This window comes from Pogonomyrmex barbatus, unplaced genomic scaffold (genome assembly GCF_055798465.1).
Source record: "Pogonomyrmex barbatus isolate J1 unplaced genomic scaffold, ASM5579846v1 scaffold4, whole genome shotgun sequence".
NCBI lineage: Eukaryota > Metazoa > Arthropoda > Insecta > Hymenoptera > Formicidae > Pogonomyrmex > Pogonomyrmex barbatus.
Window position 1 is genome coordinate 9,694,716 of NW_028297138.1, and position 20,592 is coordinate 9,715,307.

General features: G+C 36.7%; 4 protein-coding genes across 7 annotated transcripts in view; 2 read left to right on the top strand and 2 right to left on the bottom strand.

Annotated features, from left to right (window-relative positions):
* Window positions 1–379: 379 nt before the first annotated feature.
* LOC105423584 (D-amino acid oxidase 2) lies at window positions 380–3,540 on the bottom strand. The gene is made up of 8 exons (XM_011633373.3): window positions 2,981–3,540; window positions 2,296–2,483; window positions 1,875–2,087; window positions 1,488–1,713; window positions 1,085–1,152; window positions 874–991; window positions 688–789; window positions 380–532 (listed from the first exon to the last, which is right to left on the bottom strand). The coding sequence occupies exons 2-8, from the start codon at window positions 2,478–2,480 to the stop codon at window positions 416–418; spliced, it is 1,029 nt and encodes a 342-aa protein (XP_011631675.2). The 5' UTR covers window positions 2,481–2,483; window positions 2,981–3,540; the 3' UTR covers window positions 380–415.
* Window positions 3,541–6,687: 3,147 nt separating this feature from the next.
* Window positions 6,688–9,647, top strand: Nup44A (nuclear pore complex protein Nup44A). The gene is made up of 6 exons (XM_011633374.3): window positions 6,688–6,909; window positions 7,044–7,200; window positions 7,276–7,537; window positions 7,688–7,921; window positions 7,995–8,282; window positions 9,163–9,647. Exons 1-6 carry the CDS (start codon window positions 6,799–6,801, stop codon window positions 9,326–9,328), a joined length of 1,218 nt encoding a protein of 405 aa, XP_011631676.2. The 5' UTR covers window positions 6,688–6,798; the 3' UTR covers window positions 9,329–9,647.
* A 122-nt stretch (window positions 9,648–9,769) lies between these two features.
* On the top strand, window positions 9,770–11,955 carry LOC105423586 (uncharacterized). 2 transcript variants are annotated; one of them, XM_089080849.1, is made up of 6 exons: window positions 9,770–9,861; window positions 10,317–10,382; window positions 10,658–10,759; window positions 10,968–11,078; window positions 11,212–11,370; window positions 11,551–11,955. In XM_089080849.1, the coding sequence occupies exons 1-6, from the start codon at window positions 9,796–9,798 to the stop codon at window positions 11,740–11,742; spliced, it is 696 nt and encodes a 231-aa protein (XP_088936975.1). In that variant the 5' UTR covers window positions 9,770–9,795; the 3' UTR covers window positions 11,743–11,955. The 2 variants fall into 2 exon arrangements, with proteins under 2 accessions (XP_088936975.1, XP_088936974.1); XM_089080848.1 differs by having other exon boundaries at window positions 9,797–10,157; window positions 11,551–11,948.
* Window positions 11,956–12,891: 936 nt separating this feature from the next.
* Window positions 12,892–20,592, bottom strand: part of LOC105423587 (neural cell adhesion molecule 2) — a 236,300-nt gene continuing 228,599 nt past the window's right edge. For all 3 annotated transcript variants that reach the window (XM_089080844.1, XM_089080842.1, XM_089080843.1), the window contains 4 exons: window positions 18,497–18,805; window positions 16,858–17,184; window positions 16,279–16,469; window positions 12,892–15,997 (listed from right to left, as the gene is read on the bottom strand). In XM_089080844.1, coding sequence (XP_088936970.1) covers window positions 15,719–15,997; window positions 16,279–16,469; window positions 16,858–17,184; window positions 18,497–18,805 — 1,106 coding nt within the window. In that variant the 3' untranslated portion in view covers window positions 12,892–15,718. The remainder of the gene's footprint in view (window positions 15,998–16,278; window positions 16,470–16,857; window positions 17,185–18,496; window positions 18,806–20,592) is intronic.

The window sequence follows — 20,592 nt, forward strand, 5'->3', positions numbered from 1 at the left end:
AAGTGATCACGACACGAAACTTTAAATAGGTTGGTGCGCCTCGCGCAGATCGAACCCTCGCGCACTTTCTTGACGTTTAATTATGTTTCTCGGCTTTTTGCCGTTGTTACGCGAAACAGGCAGGTTCTAAAGTAAGAATTACGAAGGATATCGATCAAGTGTTAAATAAGTACGAAAAATGCGGATCAAGGCAGAGGTCCTTGACAGTAATACACATTACTCGCGACGGAGGAACGATTTGGATCTAATCTAAATCTAGAATCTCATCTGGAAGGTAAATGAAAGAAAAATTGTAAGAGGAATATTCTTAACTATTTTTCGGTACGATAGGAAAGGTAAGAGTCGAGCGAGGTTAAACGCTACACGATGCGGATAAAAATTTATGAAGGATAAAAAGTTTATTCTGTCCCTGAAGTTACAGTTTGGAGTTTAATTCGGGCACTTTCAAGTTTCTTATCATCTCCACGACGTCCAAGGCGCACCCCCAGCACAGCGTCACGCCACTTCCGCCGTGGCCGTAATTGTGTATCACCTGAAATATAAAACACGAAACAAGTGCTGTAGGAAGCGACCGTAAAGTTTAGCGACGCTCGAACCTCGATGCCTCGTGTGTGAGGCGAAAGTTCAGAAACGGTAACGCTCCCGTCGTTTTAGTTATTAACGGTGTAATATTTTATGGCCATTTACCTTGAACTCTTTTCCCATGGGCGAGCTGAGGCTCTCGCACTCCAGACGAATTCGCGATCGTCCCGGTCGAAGGCCCACCCACGTGCGCATTATTTCACTCGCCTGCGACAGGAATTACAAGCGAGAATTATTTTGGGGGAATTATCGATCTTCCACGGTTAAATTTATGCCAAGTATCTTAGGGACCTTCAGAGATGGCATTATGCGGCAGCATCCGTCGTAAATGTGTTTCGAATCTTCCTCTTCCGCGGAGCAATTGAAGTCGCCCTCTTGATGCGTGCCGCCCAGCACGACGCTGTGAATACTGTATGAACAGACATTACGAAGAAATGAGTGCCATTGTCGATAAATACGCTAAATATTAGTAGGAATAGGACCATCGTAGCTCGTTGTATACTTAGGAATAATGTAATTGCAGGCGTCGTCGTCCGCTAGAAAACAGTGCTTCGCCCAAGATGCCTTTACCTTAAACAGATTTTCTCAAGTTAAGTATTTTTATATAAAACTCAATAAAAGTAGGGAAGTATTAAAAAAAAAAATGAATCACATAAATTGACAAAAAAAAAGATAAAAAATAATGTTTCTAAAAATGAAAAGTGACGCTTAAATAACAACTTGAAAATATCTATGTATGTTCATGCATATGAAAATAATTTATTATTATTATTATTATTATTGTAAGTTTGTAATTATTATTATTATTGTAATTATTGTAATTATTGTAATTTTAATAAACGATAATTTAGAGCTTTGAAAATAGAGAGATATATGTTGCAATATTAATTGGAAAGTTCAGTTACCCTGTACACCTGACCTCTGATAGGTATCATTGTCTTATCCGCGACGAGTTCTCGTGCACCGAGCCCGCTGCAGTTTATTATTAAATCATATCCTTCGTCGGCTAGTTGATGCAGCATTTTAATATTTCTTTTTTCCATTTTCCCACCCAACGCAGCAAACTTTTCCATGAGCCATGGCAGTAATAAAACCGGTTCGGCGGTATAAGTTACGAAGTGCCAACCTTGTCTGAAATCATTAACTCGATAAACGATTAAATAAAAGAAACCATAATAATAGCAACCGATAATTAAAATGATTTGTTCTAATCATAATATATTATAATAATTATAATTTAATTTTAAAGTGAATGTGACAATTAATTTAATTTTAGCATAGTGAAAACGTACTTGTAATTAGACTTGTGGTCTTTATTCAACTGTTGTAATCTTTCGTTACTCAGTTTTTGGAAGCCATAGACAATTTTTGCCCATGGTGGATCAGTGTCGCTCGGATAATCGCTGGTGACACGAGTTACAGGTAACAGGCAAACACCTGTTTTCGGAGATAATCCAGCTTTCCACAATTGCTCGAACCACTTATGTGTGTTGTCAGCCCATCGACTAACATAATACCATAATTAATAATTGCAACATTTATTATCTCTTAGAAATAATTAATAGAGTTCAGCATTCTCTATTCACCTACGGTATGTTTAAAAGCAATCAACGCTAAATTAATATTTTTTGGTATTTTTTTTTTAAACTTTCTATTTCGCAATGTGGAATTTCATTTAGTTTATTTTTCGCAAATGAAATTAAATGTACTTACATTATGTCCTCGGCGGGTGTGTCACTGAGGAGATAAGGACCCCATAAACCGGCACTTCCATCGCCAGTGGTGTCGGGTGAGAATACATCAGCGAAGATTTTAACTTCATAGCTCGGAAAAGCGCTTTTCACCGCAAATGCGCTTGTTACTCCTATTACACCAGCGCCCACGACAGCAACACGCATTTTCTTTACACGAATGCTTTTTTAGAGATTAATGCAATACAACTTCGATAAAATAGATCGTGTTACAATAATATCTGTATTTATTTGTGATAATGGAGATTAGAGCTGCTTACGTAACTTAAGGTAACATGTTTATCAATTGATACTTTAAACATTAATTTAAGCTTCACAAATTCAAAAGCTTTCAACGGATCATATAATAGAAAATATAATAATAGTAAATCTTATCAATTTAAACGTTAAAAATACAAGAGACTTAATACAATAAGAAAAAAAATTGAATGAATTAAGTTAAACATATTTCTAGCAATTTTGTAACATATTTACAATATGTAGAAAGTTAATGCTCGATTGTACATTGTTATATTATAATTATTACAATATTATTCAATAATCGATACTTTTCATTGGATGATTATTAAATTTCACTTGGCTTCTTTATGTTTCTTTAAACTTTACAAAATGTCCTTAAAAGAGGATATTGGAAATTGAAAACTTACCGGAAATTTAATTTTAACTCTTGCGTTCCTATCGCGTGTTCCGATATTCACATGAGAGAAATACGCGGCTCGTTCGTGACATGAAAGAGGAACGTCACCGCGAGAGCAAAATTAATTGCGAATTCGCTCTCGGCGAATTCCTCGCGCAAATTGTCGTCGCGTTGCTATCGATACACACTGACAGCGCGTAGGAATAAACGCAACGAGGTCGGGAGATGGATAACCTCGGTGAATCGGGGAAAAGATTTCTTTAACGCCTCGGAACGAACGCGTCACTGACGATTCCTCGGCACGAGGGAACGTATCTCCCTCCGTCGAATGACACTTGACAAACAACGAGGCGCTCCTCGTAATCACGAGGATCATAAATCGTTCGTCAGGTTTTGCAAATAAAACACAATCCGCGAGTATTTTTTTCTTCCGGTCGCGCAAATAGTGAGGGGGAAAAAAAAAACGGAGATGCGCTCACTTCGCATTTCGCTCGAGAGAGAGAGTTCATCCAACTGTACTAACATTTTCCATTTCATCATCGTAAAACTTGCAGGTGCAGCTCCCGGATTCCTGTCTCTGAGGATTGACATGCATTTACGACACCGCATATTCTTAGCATAATGCCTTTCGTAACACGGCTGAGTTATGCTGGAATATGGGAGCCGCAAAACTCAAGTGAAGAAGAGAGTTCCCCTCGCTCGATCTCGCAGATGATTCTGTCGCATCGTACTGTTGATAAACGGAGCATAATACTTTTAATGATATTTTACAAAGCTCTTACACTCTGTTTACCGATAGCACAGTGCGCAAAAAAGATGCCGCATCTCACGAAACGTCGAATACTATTCTTTCTTCGATTAGATTTCTTACCGATTCTTATTGATCACTATCTCGAGAATTTAATCTCGGTTTTTTTACTTGAGAATATTTCTATACATAGAAATTCTTTGTCTTTTTATCGTCGAGTTAACGCGATTACAACATTTAGACAAATATCATACAATACGATATGTTTTTACGATGTACCTAACGGCCTTCGCTTTTAATACTAAAATATTTGGTATTAATTAATGTTTTTTATTATTTATGTTTTTATTATTTATGTTTCAATTATTAATTTAATAATTCTCTATTTGTAATTACTTCTTTTTTATTTGATGTATGCGTTATATTATGTGTGCTAAGTATTACTTTTAATCTTTCACAGAGTATCCATCACTAAGAAATATTTTTTTAATATTACATTTGTTCCAATAGTATAATTATTCTGAATGAATTGTGTTTCTATGTAAAATTATAAAAATTATAAAAATTCTAAAAATATTCTTTACGATGCTTTTTTTTACGACTCTTGTATCACTTTCGTTGATTTCACATGACTCTTTAACAATCACATCTTATACGTTTTCTTCGTGATTACGAAAATATTGATTGTTTGATCATACGAGAAATGTCACTTAGTGTAGTTTTGTTTTTATATTATGTTTTTTTTTTAACAAAGAGATATTAGTCCAACATTTCACGGCTCAATCTCTACTGACTCGAAGGCGCGAAGTATTGTATCTCATACACAAGACGACTGACTGAAGTGCCTGATGACACTCCACGATAGGGAGTATTTATTTACACCGTATGCAAGTGCCCCAGCCATAATATGGCCCGGAAATGCGATAAAGGGTGTAGGTGACAGCAAAGCCAGGACTTAACGCGTAAATCATTCTTCCTCATAGATTAATTATTTGAAAGAAATTTTGCATTATTCCGTGTTAATTCTGTTCTGTTTTAATACTGTTCTCTATGTTCGATTGGTACTTCTTTAATTTCAATTTATCTTCGTAAAAAATATATAACATAAAAAAATATCTTTGTGTCTTAAATATTATATTAATTTATAAAAGTAATGATTGATTGAATTAAAAAAAAAATTTTTTCATATTTCTTATTTATATATCACCGCATTAAATTTCAACTTCTTTCAAGAAATCGACCGAGTTGCTTGAACAAAACGAACAAAAATAAGAAGACCAAAAATGTAAAGAATATTAGAAAATACACCTTTGATATCTTTGCGGAAGAATTTTTTAGAAATAAGCATTAAAATATAGAAAATTTGATTCATGTTATGTACTTTATTTTTTATATACACATAAAGAAAGATCAATCGTTACCTTTGTAATGATCATCTGATAATCACCTTAGCCATATGATAATGATGGCTCACTCGATGCTATTACTGAGGCAAGATCTGAGAAAATATCCGGTCATTATCACGATACACCTGATCGCACTCGTGACGATCAGCCGGGGTGGCCGAGGAATATGCCTGCAGTTGCAATTGCACGAGAGCGAGCTGGTCTCGGATAACGGACACCGTATGAACGGGTCAAAGTGTTATCCGAAACCGCCTTACAAATGGCTTTTGCGTCGTTTCACAATGCTAGTCCTGTTCTACAAGACATTTTTTAATGTAATATTAATTACTATTAGGAGAATGTTTTACCGACACTGAATATTAAATTGAATATTAAATTGAAGAAAAGAAAGAAACTATTTATTCATTAAAATTCTCTTCTTGTAGCTAGTGTTCACTTTGTCCTCTTTTTCATCTAGGTTTTATAAGTCTGAGTTCATAATTTCGTAACTGAAGTCTTAATCCATTAAAAGGAATTTATTAATTAAAATGTAAAACAAGGAGGGAATACAGAATTTTTTATTTATATCGAAGTTGAGTAAAAAGGAGAAAATAGAAGCATTGAAGCAATTAATTATACGTATCTATACTTTTTACGTGTATGTGTTTTCACATTATGTTTTATAATAATCTATAACAATTAGTTATATGTAAAGAAAATTAGTTAAAAAATAGTAGTAATTTATTTCTAAATTGCAACTATACTGGCGATCTTGTTGATTACTAAGCTGGAAATTGTGTATCGTAATCAAAATTATATATTTATATTTAATGTGCAAATTATTAAACAATTTTTAATTTTTTTTCTATTGATATATGTATAATCTTAATTTTTCTTCTCATGTACTTTTATTAAAATTTTTATTAAAAATAGACTGTTTTTAACATTAGACTATATCTAACACTATGTCTATATTATATATAGATTCAAATATATAGTCAAATATAATTCATTATATGTGTGTGTGTGTGTGTGTGTGTGTGTGTGTGTGTGTGTGTGTGTGTGTGTGTGTGTGTGTGTGTGTGTGTGTGTGTGTGTGTATAATTATCTACTAAATTCATTATCATGCATACATTCATATAATTATAGCGAAGCTAAGTTTATATAATATTAATTAATTATATTAATATTAATGTCACATAATAATATTAGTATTAATATTAATATTCGTATTAACGAGCAGAGCAATTTCAGAGATATAAAAGTCATTGGAAGCTCAATTCTGATTTTGTTACAAATATATAAAATTCCATCACGTGTGCAAGGTAAGATTTATACAAAATATAATATATTTTAAATTCTTGAATCATTTTTTAATTTACTTGTTAATTCTTTGATTTATTAGTACTATATATTGCTGGGTATACATTACTGGCTATACATTACTGGGTAATAAATATAATTTATTCAGCGTTTAATTCCATCAAGTAAAATCTTTCAAATGTTGTAACATTTAAAAGAAATTTGAATTGATGCAGAGGACACTACTATCCACGTGGTTTCACGCATTGAGAAATAACGTCTGACGGTGCCGACAGGCGCCGACACGGAGCACGCTATGTCATAACCTTTAGAGCACAGCGCGTTTAGTAAACAATCTCGTGTGCGAAGTCACTAACGTTTATTTTATTCGCAATGTATGAGGCACACAGCATCAATGCAGAGCACAAAGATCTCATCCATGATATTGCCTATGATTATTATGGGGAACGAATGGCGACATGTTCCAGTGATCAGTTCGTAAAGGTACAGTATTTACCATGTTCATTTGATTTTTTCCTCTTCCTTATTTATTTACTTAAACGTCGCTTCTTATCATCTTTCGCTGGATAGAATAAGGATTTTAAAGATACGATTTCATATAATGAATTTCATTATAGGTTTGGGATGAGGATGAACATGGAAATTGGCACCTTACTGCATCGTGGAAGGCACACAGTGGCTCCGTATGGAAAGTCACTTGGGCACATCCAGAATTTGGTCAGGTTCTTGCTACATGTTCATTTGACCGCACCGCAGCTGTTTGGGAGGAAATAGGTTAAGCAGAGAGGCAGAGATTGTTTTTCTAAACAAGCTTGATGATGTATTGTATTATTTTTATTTTCTTGTCAGTTGGCGAAGGTTCTGGGCCAGAAGCACGTGGTAGTAAGCATTGGATTAAAAGGACAAATCTAGTTGATTCACGTACTTCTGTCACAGATGTAAAATTCGCACCAAAGACTTTGGGCCTACTATTGGCCACTTGTAGCGCAGATGGATTCATTCGGATATATGAAGCACCAGATATCATGAATTTAAGTCAATGGACTCTACAGCACGATATCAATTGTAAACTTTCATGTAGTTGTCTAACTTGGAATCCTTCTCTCTCAAGGTAAAATCCTTCTTTTATCTTGTCTTCTTAAATTTATTGAGGATATTATAAAAAAATAAATAAATTACATATTTAACGAATGAAACAAAACAGAATTATATGTTTTAAAATATAGCTATAAAATTAATATTTAATAAAAATATATTTTAGATTACATCCACCTATGATAGCAGTCGGTAGTGATGATCCCAATCCGTCGCTTGGGGCAAAAATCTTTATCTACGAATATTCGGAGAACAGTAGGCGTTGGATAAAGGCCGAAACATTGTCAAGCATTACAGATGCTGTTTATGATATTGCATTTGCTCCCAACTTAGGAAGAAATTTCCATACGCTGGCCATAGCTACGAAAGATGTACGGATAGTTACTTTGAAACCGACGGAGTAAGTACAACTCAAGACTTACGTTAAAAATTAAACAAGTCAGATGTTAAATGTACACTCTTTTTTCTTTCAGTGAGAATACGCAAGCTGGAGTATCACATTTTGAAACGAATGTAGTTGCGCAGTTTGATGATCATTACTGCACTGTGTGGCGCGTCAGTTGGAACTGCATGGGAACAATTTTAGCGAGTTCCGGCGACGATGGTTGCGTTCGATTGTGGAAGGACAATTTCATTAATCATTGGAAGTGTATCTCTGTTCTCAAAGGAGATGGCGTTCCAGCACAGAATGCGGAAACTCCCGTTGTAGCGACTCCGCCGAGTTCGTCTACGCCAGCTCAACAGATACCTTCTACCACCAGGTACTACAAACTGGGTACCATCAGTCATCCAAGCCAAGTACCTTGGCATTAGAAGATCTAATCAATTTTTAGACAATCGTGAATTATTTTGTGTTTATTGACGCGCCAATTTTTGTCAGAAAGGAAATATGGAGTGTACAATCGTTATCGTAAAAATTGTGACCTATGTTCTCCATCCATCCTTATTGTTTATTTTATTTTATTTTTATAATTTATACATTCTTATAATAATATCTTTACTGTTGAATTTGTTTTCTAAAGCAGTCACGTTTATACGATGTTAAATGCACTGCTATTGTTTTGCACTTTTATTACAATTTTATGTTTTATTAGCACTTCTTTTTTATTTAAACAAGCTCATTATCTTATTAGTGTTTACTAAAATTTTAAAAAATCGTAATGCAAAGTTATGTAGGACAATTCATATGTGAATCAATATGAATAAGCAACTTTTGAGGATATGGGTGGAGGATATGAGAGTATGATATGAACATGTATTTGTTACAAGCAGATTTTGAAGAAATTTTCAATACATACTCAAATTTTGAGAAATTATTTTTTACAAATTTATTACGAAATAAATGGCGTTTAAATAAAAAGAAGATTTGTAACACATTTTTCATTAATAAATATTGTTTCTGCATCATGAATATCTTTTTATTTTCTCCTCCCTTATTCTGCCGAAGTTGTCGAAATTCTTCATTGCGGTATTTATTTCTTTTTTGGGAATATGTGCGCGATAACAATATTGTTCGTTGTTTCATTATTCCTGGTTTTGTGATGTTTTGCAAATGATTTTATTTCAATTCGTAAAGGTGAGGACTTGTATCAGTACGCGATTTTTTCACTCGCTATAAAATAATATTTGTTACTATTTCAGGACTGTAAGCATAGCCACGGTTACAGCGGAGAAGCCGACTGCTACTGTTGTAAGTAGCAATAAATGGCAAGCGCCCGTTATAAAGGGACGTTTTAGTAAATCTGTATGGCTGGGTAATCCTAGCGAACCGACACCGCCATTGCTGCCGATTACAACAAAGAAATAATTAGAATTGTTCTAGCAACGTGTGATTCTAGCAATGTGTGATTTAGTATTATTAGAATAAGATCATTGATCTCGATTTTAACTCTATTGTGATAACGCGTAATCCGACATACTTTTGTGGAATTAAAATACAAAATCGTTTAATGCACATAGTTTATCTGTGATTCTTTGACACCATATATTAATTATCTCATTGTATTTCATTGAATTAATTAAATTAATTAGATTACATGGATCTCCGATTTGTGCAAAATAATCTGTTATTGAAAATGTAGAAATTTCTGATAAATATATTTTTAGAAATATGATTAAAAAAAGAATGTTTCTTTTGTAACCATTTTTATTTGATACGCTATCGATCATTCTTCATTCATCGAGGATGTCACCGATGTATCTTCTCCGTTTTTACCTTTTAATTCGCTTTCATTTATCCACAGCCGACAGCAGTTCAATCCTAGGGGCAGATCCATGACGCCGAGTGTATTTTTATTTTCTGCGTGTATAAAGGTTGCAATAAACGAAGGTAACTTCAAAGTAAGCATTCGGGAAAAGAATTCTTTGAATACGTTCAGATTGCTTTTTCTCCCTTTGTGTTATTTTACAATACACGTCGAAATCATATAGAGACACAATTAAAAAGAAACTATCCCGACTTTTTTTTATTTTTATTCAAAAGACGAATTTACAAAGTTAACGATAAAATCACGATAATTAACAAGCGTGATGTCTAATGAGTGAAAGTATACTGAGAGCTAATGACTCACATAACCGAACCAGTGAGAAAAAGCGCTTTAGATGTAGTGCAATATAACCTTCGCGCTATTGGTTATGTAAGTCACATTATTTAGCTACTTAATATATTATAATTTACTTTTAATTAAAATAAACAATAGTGTAAAAAGTCCGCATATGAAAATATTTTTAAAATATGTCAACATTTATAATATTAACTGCACAAGTTTTACATGGCGAATCCATTCTCTTTTCAGAAAAGTTATGTTACACGAGTCGTTTACTTCGGAGAATATCGCGGGACTCATGAAGTTCTGCGAAAGGTGGATACCATCGTAAATTATATATGTCGTATTTTAGAATTGTAATTGCAATTGTAATATAATCTTCGTGTTCAATTTTATTTTGAAAGATGTCAGCAATATAATTCATGATACGTTAACGTTCAACGAAAATGAGAGTCAAAGAGAACTTATATTCCCACTGTACAAGAATAATTTCTATAAATTATTGAATAATTTAAATTTGAATTACTCGATTTAAATTACATTATTAATAAAAAAAAAATCCATTTTATATAGTTCATTATATTTTATAGAGGATGGAAGATATAATACAAGATTTATGCATGGATTACAATAATATTCCCATCACAGGTTTATTTCTCGTTTATCCAACGTGTTATGTTCACGTGTTAGAGGTATTTGAATATTTCACAATTTCTACATACTATACAATAGAAATATTAAAATAAATTTTTATTCATCCAGTTAAATTGGAAATCTTGAATGAATTGTAAAATCCTTTTCTTGCAATCGTAATTCTCGTTTTTGCTCCATTTATTCATCATTATTTGCTTCGTGAGGCGAGAAAAATGGAAATAAGAGAGAAATTTATTCTCTTGATAGGCGTGGGAAGATGTCATTTATAAACACTACGAGCTTCTATACACCACAGACGACAGTGAATGTAAATTTGGAAAAGCAATTCCCCTGCCTTCATACCATCACGTTCATCAAGTCAGTAACTTGATACGTGATGTATGCGTATCTACATAAAAAAGATTGCGCATACATACACATATATATATATATATATATATATATATATATGTGTGTGTATAGATGTAATATGTATATATTGCATTTTTAGAGATTTTTCTCAGGCTGGTGCCACGTTTATATGATACCGCCAACTTTAATAGGGACGTTAGAAGCCCGTACGTTGGACGAAATTCAAAAGCAAGTCTCAAACTGTCTAATAAAGGTGTACGCATTATGCGAGTATATTGCGTACGCGGTGCATGAAAAGGTTTGCAATTTTCGAGAGAGCTAAACGGAATGCATAAAGTATCCAGCTTTGTCCGCTTTACGTTGGACGGAGTATTAATGAGGCTTCAAAAGAATTTGTTTGAAGGATTTCGAATCCGAATATAAAGCTAAGAATTTCCTTCATTTCACCTCGTGACGCTGCTTTCATTCGATTTTACAGTCGATCGACGTTCAAGACGCGTTACGAAACTTGAAAGACAAAGCCCGGTATCTTCCCGAAAATGCAGTCCTCGAGTCTCTTCTCAACGTGAACTTGCCCGTACTCAAAACCGTCGAGGAGTATTTACGACTGTACTCTGATGTGTCGCCAAGCGACTTTTGGGACGGTAAAAATTACACATATATCCAATAAAGTTAGCTCCTTACGGAAATCCAATTTAATACTGTCAGTCAATTTAATATTAAAAATTACTTATTTTATGAATATTAAATAATATAATGATTATTTATTTTGAATATTAAAAATACTGAATAGTGCTAATAGTGCCAGTATTAAATTTCTATAAGGGGCGCTATTATATTCTATTATATTTCTGCTGCTATTTCCATCAATTAAATTTACAGACACTTTGCAGAACTTATTTTTGACAAATTTAGCTAGTCGAACAATTTTAAATAAAAAAAATAAACAAATTATTTAGATATTAGATATCAGCACATCGCATTGAAGCGTCACTGGCTGATCATTGTTGAGGGATACAATAATAAGTTTCCTGTGAATAAAAACGATTATTTATTTCAGAATATTTACAATATCAAAAAAACGTTCTGGTATGGGGTACATGAGACTCGTGTGTGTATGTGTGTGTGTGTGTGTGTGTGTGTGTGCGCGCGCGCGTGTGTGTATGTGTGTGTCTGTGTGTATCGGAGATAGTCCTAAACTAAGTACATATACAAATTTCAATGTCTCGCGCAAGCGGCGGCTGGTCAGATCCGGTCTCGTTATCACGTCATACAGGCAGTAATGCATACAGAATAGTGTAGCAACGCATCTTTATTTAAATAATAAAAAAAAAAAAACGAAATTCCCTCGGCGTCTTGTTTTCGATCGATATTGGAGTCACTAAAGAGGGGGCGAATACGACCGACGAAGCATCGCGTTTTCGCCTATGATCATTCGCGCGATCGAGAAATATCTCAATGCTCTCATCGATCTTTCCGTGCCTAGCTAACGAATACCTTTTAATCGTTTTGCAGATAACAATATCTGGCCACCGCCTTGCGATATTATGCCTCGCGACGCGTTTGATGGACATGCTTCCGAATCACCCGAAACAGTGAAAAGACGTGCCCTGGAAACCAACTGACGCTGGCGAAGGAAAACAGTGATTTATCTTTCCCCTCTTCTTGAATTTTTTTAATGTAATCAAACATGCGGAAAAGAAGAGAATAAACGTTTCCTCAAAAAATCGTGTTCCATTAGAAAAAGTCCGGTATCGTTTATTAAAAAGTTCACACATTTCGTAATATGCGCATATAGTGATCACACGTACAAAACAAATTGTAGAAACTTTGGCAGTTTAGATCCAGGTTTTATTGTACGTTTCGTTTTTTGTGACATTTCCTCATCGTCGGATCGATAGAATCTCTTTGTTGCAACGATCTTTCTTATCGCAATACGGCTACAATCTCTATGTGTGCAAAAGTTATAACAAGGGACAAGGGGAGGGTGGGATGCGTGTATTGGCTGCGTTTCAACGATTACTAAAAATTCTCTTGACAAAATTCTCTTTGACAAATGTACACTCACAATGTTCCGACATCAATTCCATTAATGGCAATGATAATAATAATCAACGATTTATTTCATTTTTTTTTAAATGTTAATAGATCTTCTCGGGAGCGACGTATTAACATAACGTCTAAGCGAGGAAACAACATGTGTTTTCCTAGAAATTCTCTGTGATTAGCTTCTTACGGCACGGTAAAATCTTCAACTCGGCCGTTTTCTAAGTTCCTTATACATCGAGTAATTCGCTAAGTATCCTCGATCATCGTCCGTCGTTTCCTCCGGCGAACGAAAACGCGGGTGCGCGCGCTTCGTTCAGGATCGTCTCCTCTGCATATTCATTTGTATGCATGTACATACAACAGACTGCAACGACGACGCGACTGCAAACAGTCACAATCTACATTCCCTTTATGATCAATTTGCGCGAAGTTCCGATTTGACAGACAAATGCCGCTGCTATGAAACTTTGGTTTGCGGTATTGCGACGTTGCGTTGACAGAGACAAAAATCATGTGACTACATTCAAAGATAAAACTCGCTAAGGAGACACGAAAATTTAATTTGACAATTAAAATGAAAGACGAAAGGAATCATGCGATTTGTCCAGCGGAAGAAATTAACTCTCGCAGTCTCGAAATGTACTCAAAAGAGTTTTGTCTGAAAATTTCTCAAGTTCCAGTGTCTGAAAATTTCTCAAGTTCCAGTTTCTGAAGTAGATCGACACTGCTGCTTCACAGCACGCTGTAACGCCTTCACAGCGTTGTAACGTCAAAAAATATGCGTTCATTTCATCATTGGATTAATTACGTTATCGAACTGTAGAACGATTACATACACATTGATCTTATTCAAATATATGTGAACATTGAAAGATCTGCTTTTCCTTTTTTTTCTCGTCATATCGGATAAAATATACATTCTGATCCTCACGTGAATCCTTGCAGTCGCAGCAGGATCGTCGCACGTGCTGGGAGCATAATCCTATACGCGAAATCAATCTGTACAGGTCGAAGCAAAATATGGATTATCACTTCTCGCGAAAAGAAAAGATTTTTGATGCGCGTCTCATATAATATAGCTGAAATTCACCGCCCAGTAATCGACTGCTTCATATTGAAAGGGAGCTACACGTTCAATTTTCATTTTCGCGGATTAGCGACCTGGTCTGAAGGGACGCATCTCGGATCGCTCTAATCGACGACGAGATTATCCCTGCACCGTACGGAGAATATGACGAGGCGCCTTTCGACGAACCTTCGTTTCCCTTCTTTTTTTTTCCTTTTTAAAGCTATATAATACAAAAGAGGCTGGGGAACCTCTGCCGAATAAAGTACCAACGAGATTCACAAGCGTCGAAATAGGCAGTAAGTTAGAAGTGCTATCGCGATTATGTACCACACGTTCTTAGGGGACGTCCCCGTAAATTGGGGGAGGGAGACGTCCTCTCCCTATAGAGTAAAATTCAAGACTTTGAAAAACAACGTTCATCATACTCGGTACATTTACTTCGAAGGAAGTTACTTTATACATTGTACAAGAGATACTTAATATTACGCTGAAATCCAGAATCCTGCAGACTGAGACGAAAGCGCGACGGGGATTCTCTTTCTTTTTTTTTTTTTTTTATTTATTCTTTCCTCCTCCTTCTCCATCTTTCGTCTCATTACTCTGCCGCTCTTCGTATGCTCGTCTCGTACTCAATTCCCGCGGATGGAGATACAAACGATATGTCTCTGACAATTCTCCTCCCGTTTCTCTCTCCCGTATCCGCAAGAGTCCCGCCGTTCCCGTTTACGCATTGTCAACGTTATAAATAATTACATCGCGCGACGCGACGGTGATCATCATCCTCAGTGTACGTTATTCTGGCGCCTCCCCGACGACTTAACGCATATACATATTTATACTTATATCGACTAGACAAATTGTACAGTGTTGTGTTCATAGTAAAAGTGAGAATAAATCGTTAATATACGCGACTCGTACAAAATATCTTCCGCGTCTCGAGGTATGTACAGGAGCATGTACGGCGAGCTCACGAGCTCGCGCGCACACATTTCGTAAACTCACTCTCTACCATACGAGGTGCTTGTCGAGGTTTCCACCGGGGCTCGGTCACGAGATTTACTACGCATGAGATGGGAGAAGCTGGCGGAGGAGCCGGTCGGAGTGTTCGTCGTTCTTCAATGTAAAAAGGGCACTTGATTCAACAGAGAGGCGCAAATTTGTGTCATGGAATGGAAACGTAAACCCGTCGAACTCGAACCGGCTCGCACGCCCGAGGCGTCCCGAATGACACAGGCGTCGGAAAGACATTCTAGCTTAACGAAAGACATCCCTATGAATCGTCCAGAGACGTCTTAATTTCACAGATCTAGATAACGATAATTGTCCAAACGTCTTTCTAAGATAAAAGCTTCGTTTGGTCTTTCTAAAAGACGTTCTAATCTCCGCGTGATCTGTATAGACATCTTCTAAACGTTTCCCGGACACTCGTGTCACTCGTGTCATTCGCGGCTATCTCGATGATTGGCAACTGTGTGATTCACAGCAGCTCGCTCACGCTGCAAGTGCAGGCCCCGTGGTGGCTGTAGGGTCACACGGAGCTCTCCCTTTTGGCCATCACCACCGGCGTGCTTATCGTCGCATCCTTTGGCTTCTGAACCGTTGGACAGCACTGGCTGGACACCCGTGTCTCGCAGTCTTTCGACGGCAGCGTGCCGCTCGGGCAGGTCCTGGTAACAACACCCAGACCGGCGTATAACATCGGAGGACTCATTGTCATTGACATCGATTGAACGCTTTGGCTGGGCCAGTGTTGTCTCGGCAGGGTGCAAACGCCGCTCTCGTAGACATCGCCCACCATCGGCTGAAACTGAAATACGTCACTCATGACTTCCGTTCCACATCATCAGATTGATACGATCACATAATTATTTAAAAGAGAAATGAATTATGTTATCCTTGTTATTAATATGCCTTGTTGCGCCCATTGATATCCCATTTAATTATTTAATCTAATCATGATTCAGGATTTGCCCTTTCAGCTGCACAATAGCCCTTAGCTATTAACGTAAGCTATTGTATTATTTAGCTAAACATGTACGAGATTATTAGCATGAATTTACATTATTGAAAATCTTCCATGAAACTTACGCTTTTGTGCTTCGTTGACAAGTTTGAGAACTCATGCAGCGGCATGCCGTTGCGAATCGTGCAGTAGCCGACATAACTGCTGTGTCCGCTGATGGAAGTCACCGTCGAATGCTCCAAAAGGCTCCTGGATGGTGATGTCTCGATCGTTGATACCAGGCGTCTCTTCCTTAAATATTCCGACGGCTCGTCACCTGCGCAAAAATTTCACGACGTTTTTACAACCACCAAATTTCACCGCAGAGTTTTACGGGCGTGTAAACACGAACGAGGCAATTTCCGGAATAAAAATTTACAACCACACGTAAAACGGGCGGAAACGTTATATCGCCGAGATTTTCTTTCAATCTTGAAGAAAATATATTTTGGATACTTTGTAATTTACATAAATCTCTCGCATCTGCTCTCTTAATGCGCTATTGATTTTCAAATTTTTTTCAGAAAAATTATATTTGAGAAGATAAAAACATTTATTTTCAATTTTTACTAAATCTATCGTATTTTTAAAATAAATTTTCAACTCGCTTTCATAAATTTGCCAAATTCAGAATTGATTCGAGGAATTGTAAGCATACAAAGTACCAGTGATTTGTTGTGGTATAATGTCGGGATTCTTTTCATCGCTTTCGCTGAGATCGCCGCTGGTGTCCAGTTTTCTAAACGGGCTGCTGGGATGTTTCTCGTCCGCGAGCAGACTACATCCCTCTCGGAATCGTAGCTCCCTTTGTATGGGAACGGCTTTCGTCTGCTTCGCGTGATCCTCCATCTGCGACTTGTTCTGATCCTCCACGTGCGTGTGCTGAATCCGTAAGACGACCATCACTATGACCGCAACGATAATGAGAGCCGTCACTACGCCGATCATCACACTCAGCATCGGCGTCAAATTGTCGTGCTGCCTTGGTCGTTCTGCAACATTCAGAATGGAAGAATTGAAAATCAAAAGAAAAATCCCGACCGCATAGATTCGCCTAATTGCAGTGAAATTATTACAAAATCATTTTAAAGAGCTTTCAGCTTTCAGCGCACTTCGACAAAAATAACGTACCCTTTAATGAAAACGCTTTTAAGCACTCTAAAATCTAGATGTGGCATCGGATTTTGAACAAGTTACACGATACGATAATATTGTAACAGTTCAGCTGATGCTATGTTAATACCGTAACAGGCACAGCTTTCATAAAAGAATAAAAGGCGCGTGACACAGGTGTCACGCCCGACTTGTTTGCATATCCGGTCGAAATGCAACGAGCAATGCTCCAAATACAGTCGGGCGCATTTTATTTTAATAGAGATATAAAGCACGCGATCCCGGTGGTAGACGAATTAAAAATTACGATAACAATCGCATCAACAGCAAACAACGGGAAAATTGTCCGATAGTATTAAATCGCCAGTTTCTGATCCGATTTTTCGCGTCGGGTCATAAAAGCAGCGGGAGCTTTTTCCGCGGCTCACTCGACGAATTAATATTGAGTCGATAGCTTTTCATTAATTCGACCAATTGGCGGCGGCACTTTACTCGCACTATCTCATTGACGCAAAATTTGTCTGTAATTATTTAAATCTCGCGTAATTTTTTGAGATTAATACTCGTCGCGTAACATCGACACGTTGAAAAAGGTTGCGCTATAAAAAGGAAAATTTACGAAAAATGTTCGAGATAAAAAAAAAATGAAATCTTTAAGAATTAGAATTACATAATTTATGTTAACTTAATTTATGTTTCCAATCCATAATAGTATTAAATAATACTTTGTCCGTTAATCGTAATGTTAGAAAATAATTGAATTTTATAATTTTATAATTTTATTTCCTAAAAATTTGCGTCAATTCTCTTCTCAAAATATAATGTGATCGCGCGACTTTTGACGATAAAGAACTTTATGTCGCAAGCAAAAAAGTTTGAAAAGTACTCGTGTAGGATGTATCGCGTAGGATGTAGAGTGATGTGATGGCTCTCAAGTCAATACTTTCTCGGAACTTTCAAGCAAATCGAAAGCTTGTTGAAAAGATATCGAAAGCTTTGGAATTGTTAACGGTACAGTAAATCCAGTAAAAAGTTTTGCGAATATCAAACGAGTATCAACATATTTTAATATGCGATACTTCGGAAAAAAATACTTACATGATATGTACACACGCTTTCCATTAAGTACTCTATTTTCATTATTATTCTTGGGAGATTGTTCTATTTTTATTATTATCATCTTTCTCTCACCCGACTCGGACGTGAGTTGCTTTTCCGGCAGCCTCAGAGTGCCGGCCTGCACCACCATCGCCTCGCTGCGGCCCTTGTCGTTGTAGGCGTAAATGCAGGCTTGATAAAGGGCGCCGGACTCCAAGTGAGTGACGCTGAAGCGCGGCACCGGCGATGTCAGATTGGCACGCAACTCCTGGCTGTTGCTCTCGCGCACCTCCAGCAGAAAGGACTGCGGCAGGCCGCCGTTGAAGCCCTCCGTGCATCGCACGGAAAAGGAGTTGGTCGATGTGTTCGAGGTCGTGCAATTGTGAACCATGTCCGGCCGGCCTGTCACGGATAAGGTTCGCCTTGCGTTTTAAAATGCCCCGTGTGCACGAGTCTGTTCGCGCGCTCGCAACAACTCGTAACTGGCCACGAAACCGTGATAACATCGCGGACTAACTTTCAAGTTCTCCAAGTGCGCCCTTCCGATAATCGATTTTCCGCGCCGCGATATTAGGACGGATAAGATGGATAACACAAACAAACAATAACGAAAAACTATTATCAAGATTCAAAAAAAAAAAAAAAAATACAAAATTGAATTATATACGAACGAATATATAAAAATAACGAATATATAAAAATTTAAGATGTCGATGACGCGTTTAACGCGTCAATTTTTTTTCGAAAAAAAAAAAAATGACTGCTGGATTGTAAATTTTTTCAATGTTTTAAATAACTGTTAAAAAAAATATTGTTCGAAGCTTCGACGGATTCAGATTAAAATATTTGCTTGCTCCCATACAGCAGTAGTCAAGCGTATTGTAGAAATAAATGAATTAACGATGGTAATACCGAGATATATGCGTTTCGCATGACAACAATGGAAAAAGCCTCTTAAGATTACTAATATTTTTTTCTCGATTAAATAAAAAGATGTAAAAAACAATTTTTTCTATAGAATCGTATAATATTTCACAAGAACTTGCCTTTTTATTAAAAATCATAAATGGTCAATAAAAGTTACATGTTTTTATAATTGAGAGACATAGAAATAACTTTTTTTTTTCTCTCAAACTGTAAATCTTCAAAGTCTCGCGGATATGTTTCACAGTCGAAAAATTATACGAATATAGATGTAAAAAAATTGCGTAATAACTTTTCCAGCAGTTTCCGAAGTTCGTTTATTTCTACTTTTTCCGCTGTATTAAAGTGTGCTGAATTTTAAGCAAAACTAATTACATAAGTAGAGCGGTAACTCTTTAGCGTCAGCGTGTTCTGAAGTTTATTCCAACTTTCGATGCTGCGTTCTTTTCTCGCCGAGATGATGTATAGTCTCGTACAGACGGCGCGAAAGGGGAAGTGTTATGCAACATATCGTTTCGCGTGCGGTAGATTCGCGAATCAGGGCGTGATAGTTGCCCTGTAAATCCGGTACACGGTGCGCTGGCGCATACAAGCCACTTGTAACCGAGTCGGCTGTAAAGATATACGGCTGTCTGGCTTTTTCCTGTAAAGGTATTAGCCGGTGGTACACTTCGCGGCTCGTAAAAGCCAGCTAAAAGGGCGCGAACGAGACGATAACGGGGAATACGGCATATTGCGCCGCGGGGAGGGGAAATAAAGAAAACGAAATAAGCGGGTATATGCCGAGTTGTTTTCGCGTTTATGGTTACTGAAAAATCATAGCGCGCCGGACACCTGCTAACATCTCTCGTGATGCCCGCTTTTTATTTGTCCGCGTCGGATTTGCTTCTTCTTCCTTTTTTTTTTTGTGACACCGCGCGGAAACTGTTTTTCTTTATGTCTGAAACGCGTTCTTGTACATGCGTGTATGTGCGTTTTCTTTGTAGAGCAATCCAATCCGATAGCGCAATCCGATGAATCGCAATTAATTGGTAACTCGAGCATACTCGATATTGGCGGATACGCGAATTTGAGAATAACGGGAATGCTAGTGCTATGGATAGATCCGTTGGGCTTATATAGATTTTTCAAGTCAAATTTGAATAAAAAGCAACAATATCAAATTTGTTTACTGTAATGATTTATTTAATAAAAAAAAATTAGATTTTTGTGCTGTAATAAAAAAATGTGTGTGTGTGTGTGTGTGTGTGTGTGTATAAAATTTT

Bases quoted from the DNA above. Each gene is read 5' to 3' on its own strand.
- LOC105423584 (XM_011633373.3), bottom strand. From the start codon at position 2,480: ATGCGTGTTGCTGTCGTGGGCGCTGGTGTAATAGGAGTAACAAGCGCA. The intron at 1,153-1,487 runs GTAACTGAACTT...AATCTGTTTAAG, and splicing joins TCAGAGGTCAGGTGTACAGG to GTAAAGGCATCTTGGGCGAA. The intron at 533-687 runs GTAAATGGCCAT...TTTATATTTCAG, and splicing joins CCATGGGAAAAGAGTTCAAG to GTGATACACAATTACGGCCA.
- Nup44A (XM_011633374.3), top strand. From the start codon at position 6,799: ATGTATGAGGCACACAGCATCAATGCAGAGCACAAAGATCTCATCCAT. The intron at 6,910-7,043 runs GTACAGTATTTA...ATTTCATTATAG, and splicing joins CCAGTGATCAGTTCGTAAAG to GTTTGGGATGAGGATGAACA. The intron at 7,538-7,687 runs GTAAAATCCTTC...AATATATTTTAG, and splicing joins TGGAATCCTTCTCTCTCAAG to ATTACATCCACCTATGATAG.
- LOC105423586 (XM_089080848.1), top strand. From the start codon at position 10,083: ATGACTCACATAACCGAACCAGTGAGAAAAAGCGCTTTAGATGTAGTG. The intron at 10,383-10,657 runs GTGGATACCATC...TATATTTTATAG, and splicing joins CTCATGAAGTTCTGCGAAAG to AGGATGGAAGATATAATACA. The intron at 11,371-11,550 runs GTTTGCAATTTT...TCGATTTTACAG, and splicing joins CGTACGCGGTGCATGAAAAG to TCGATCGACGTTCAAGACGC.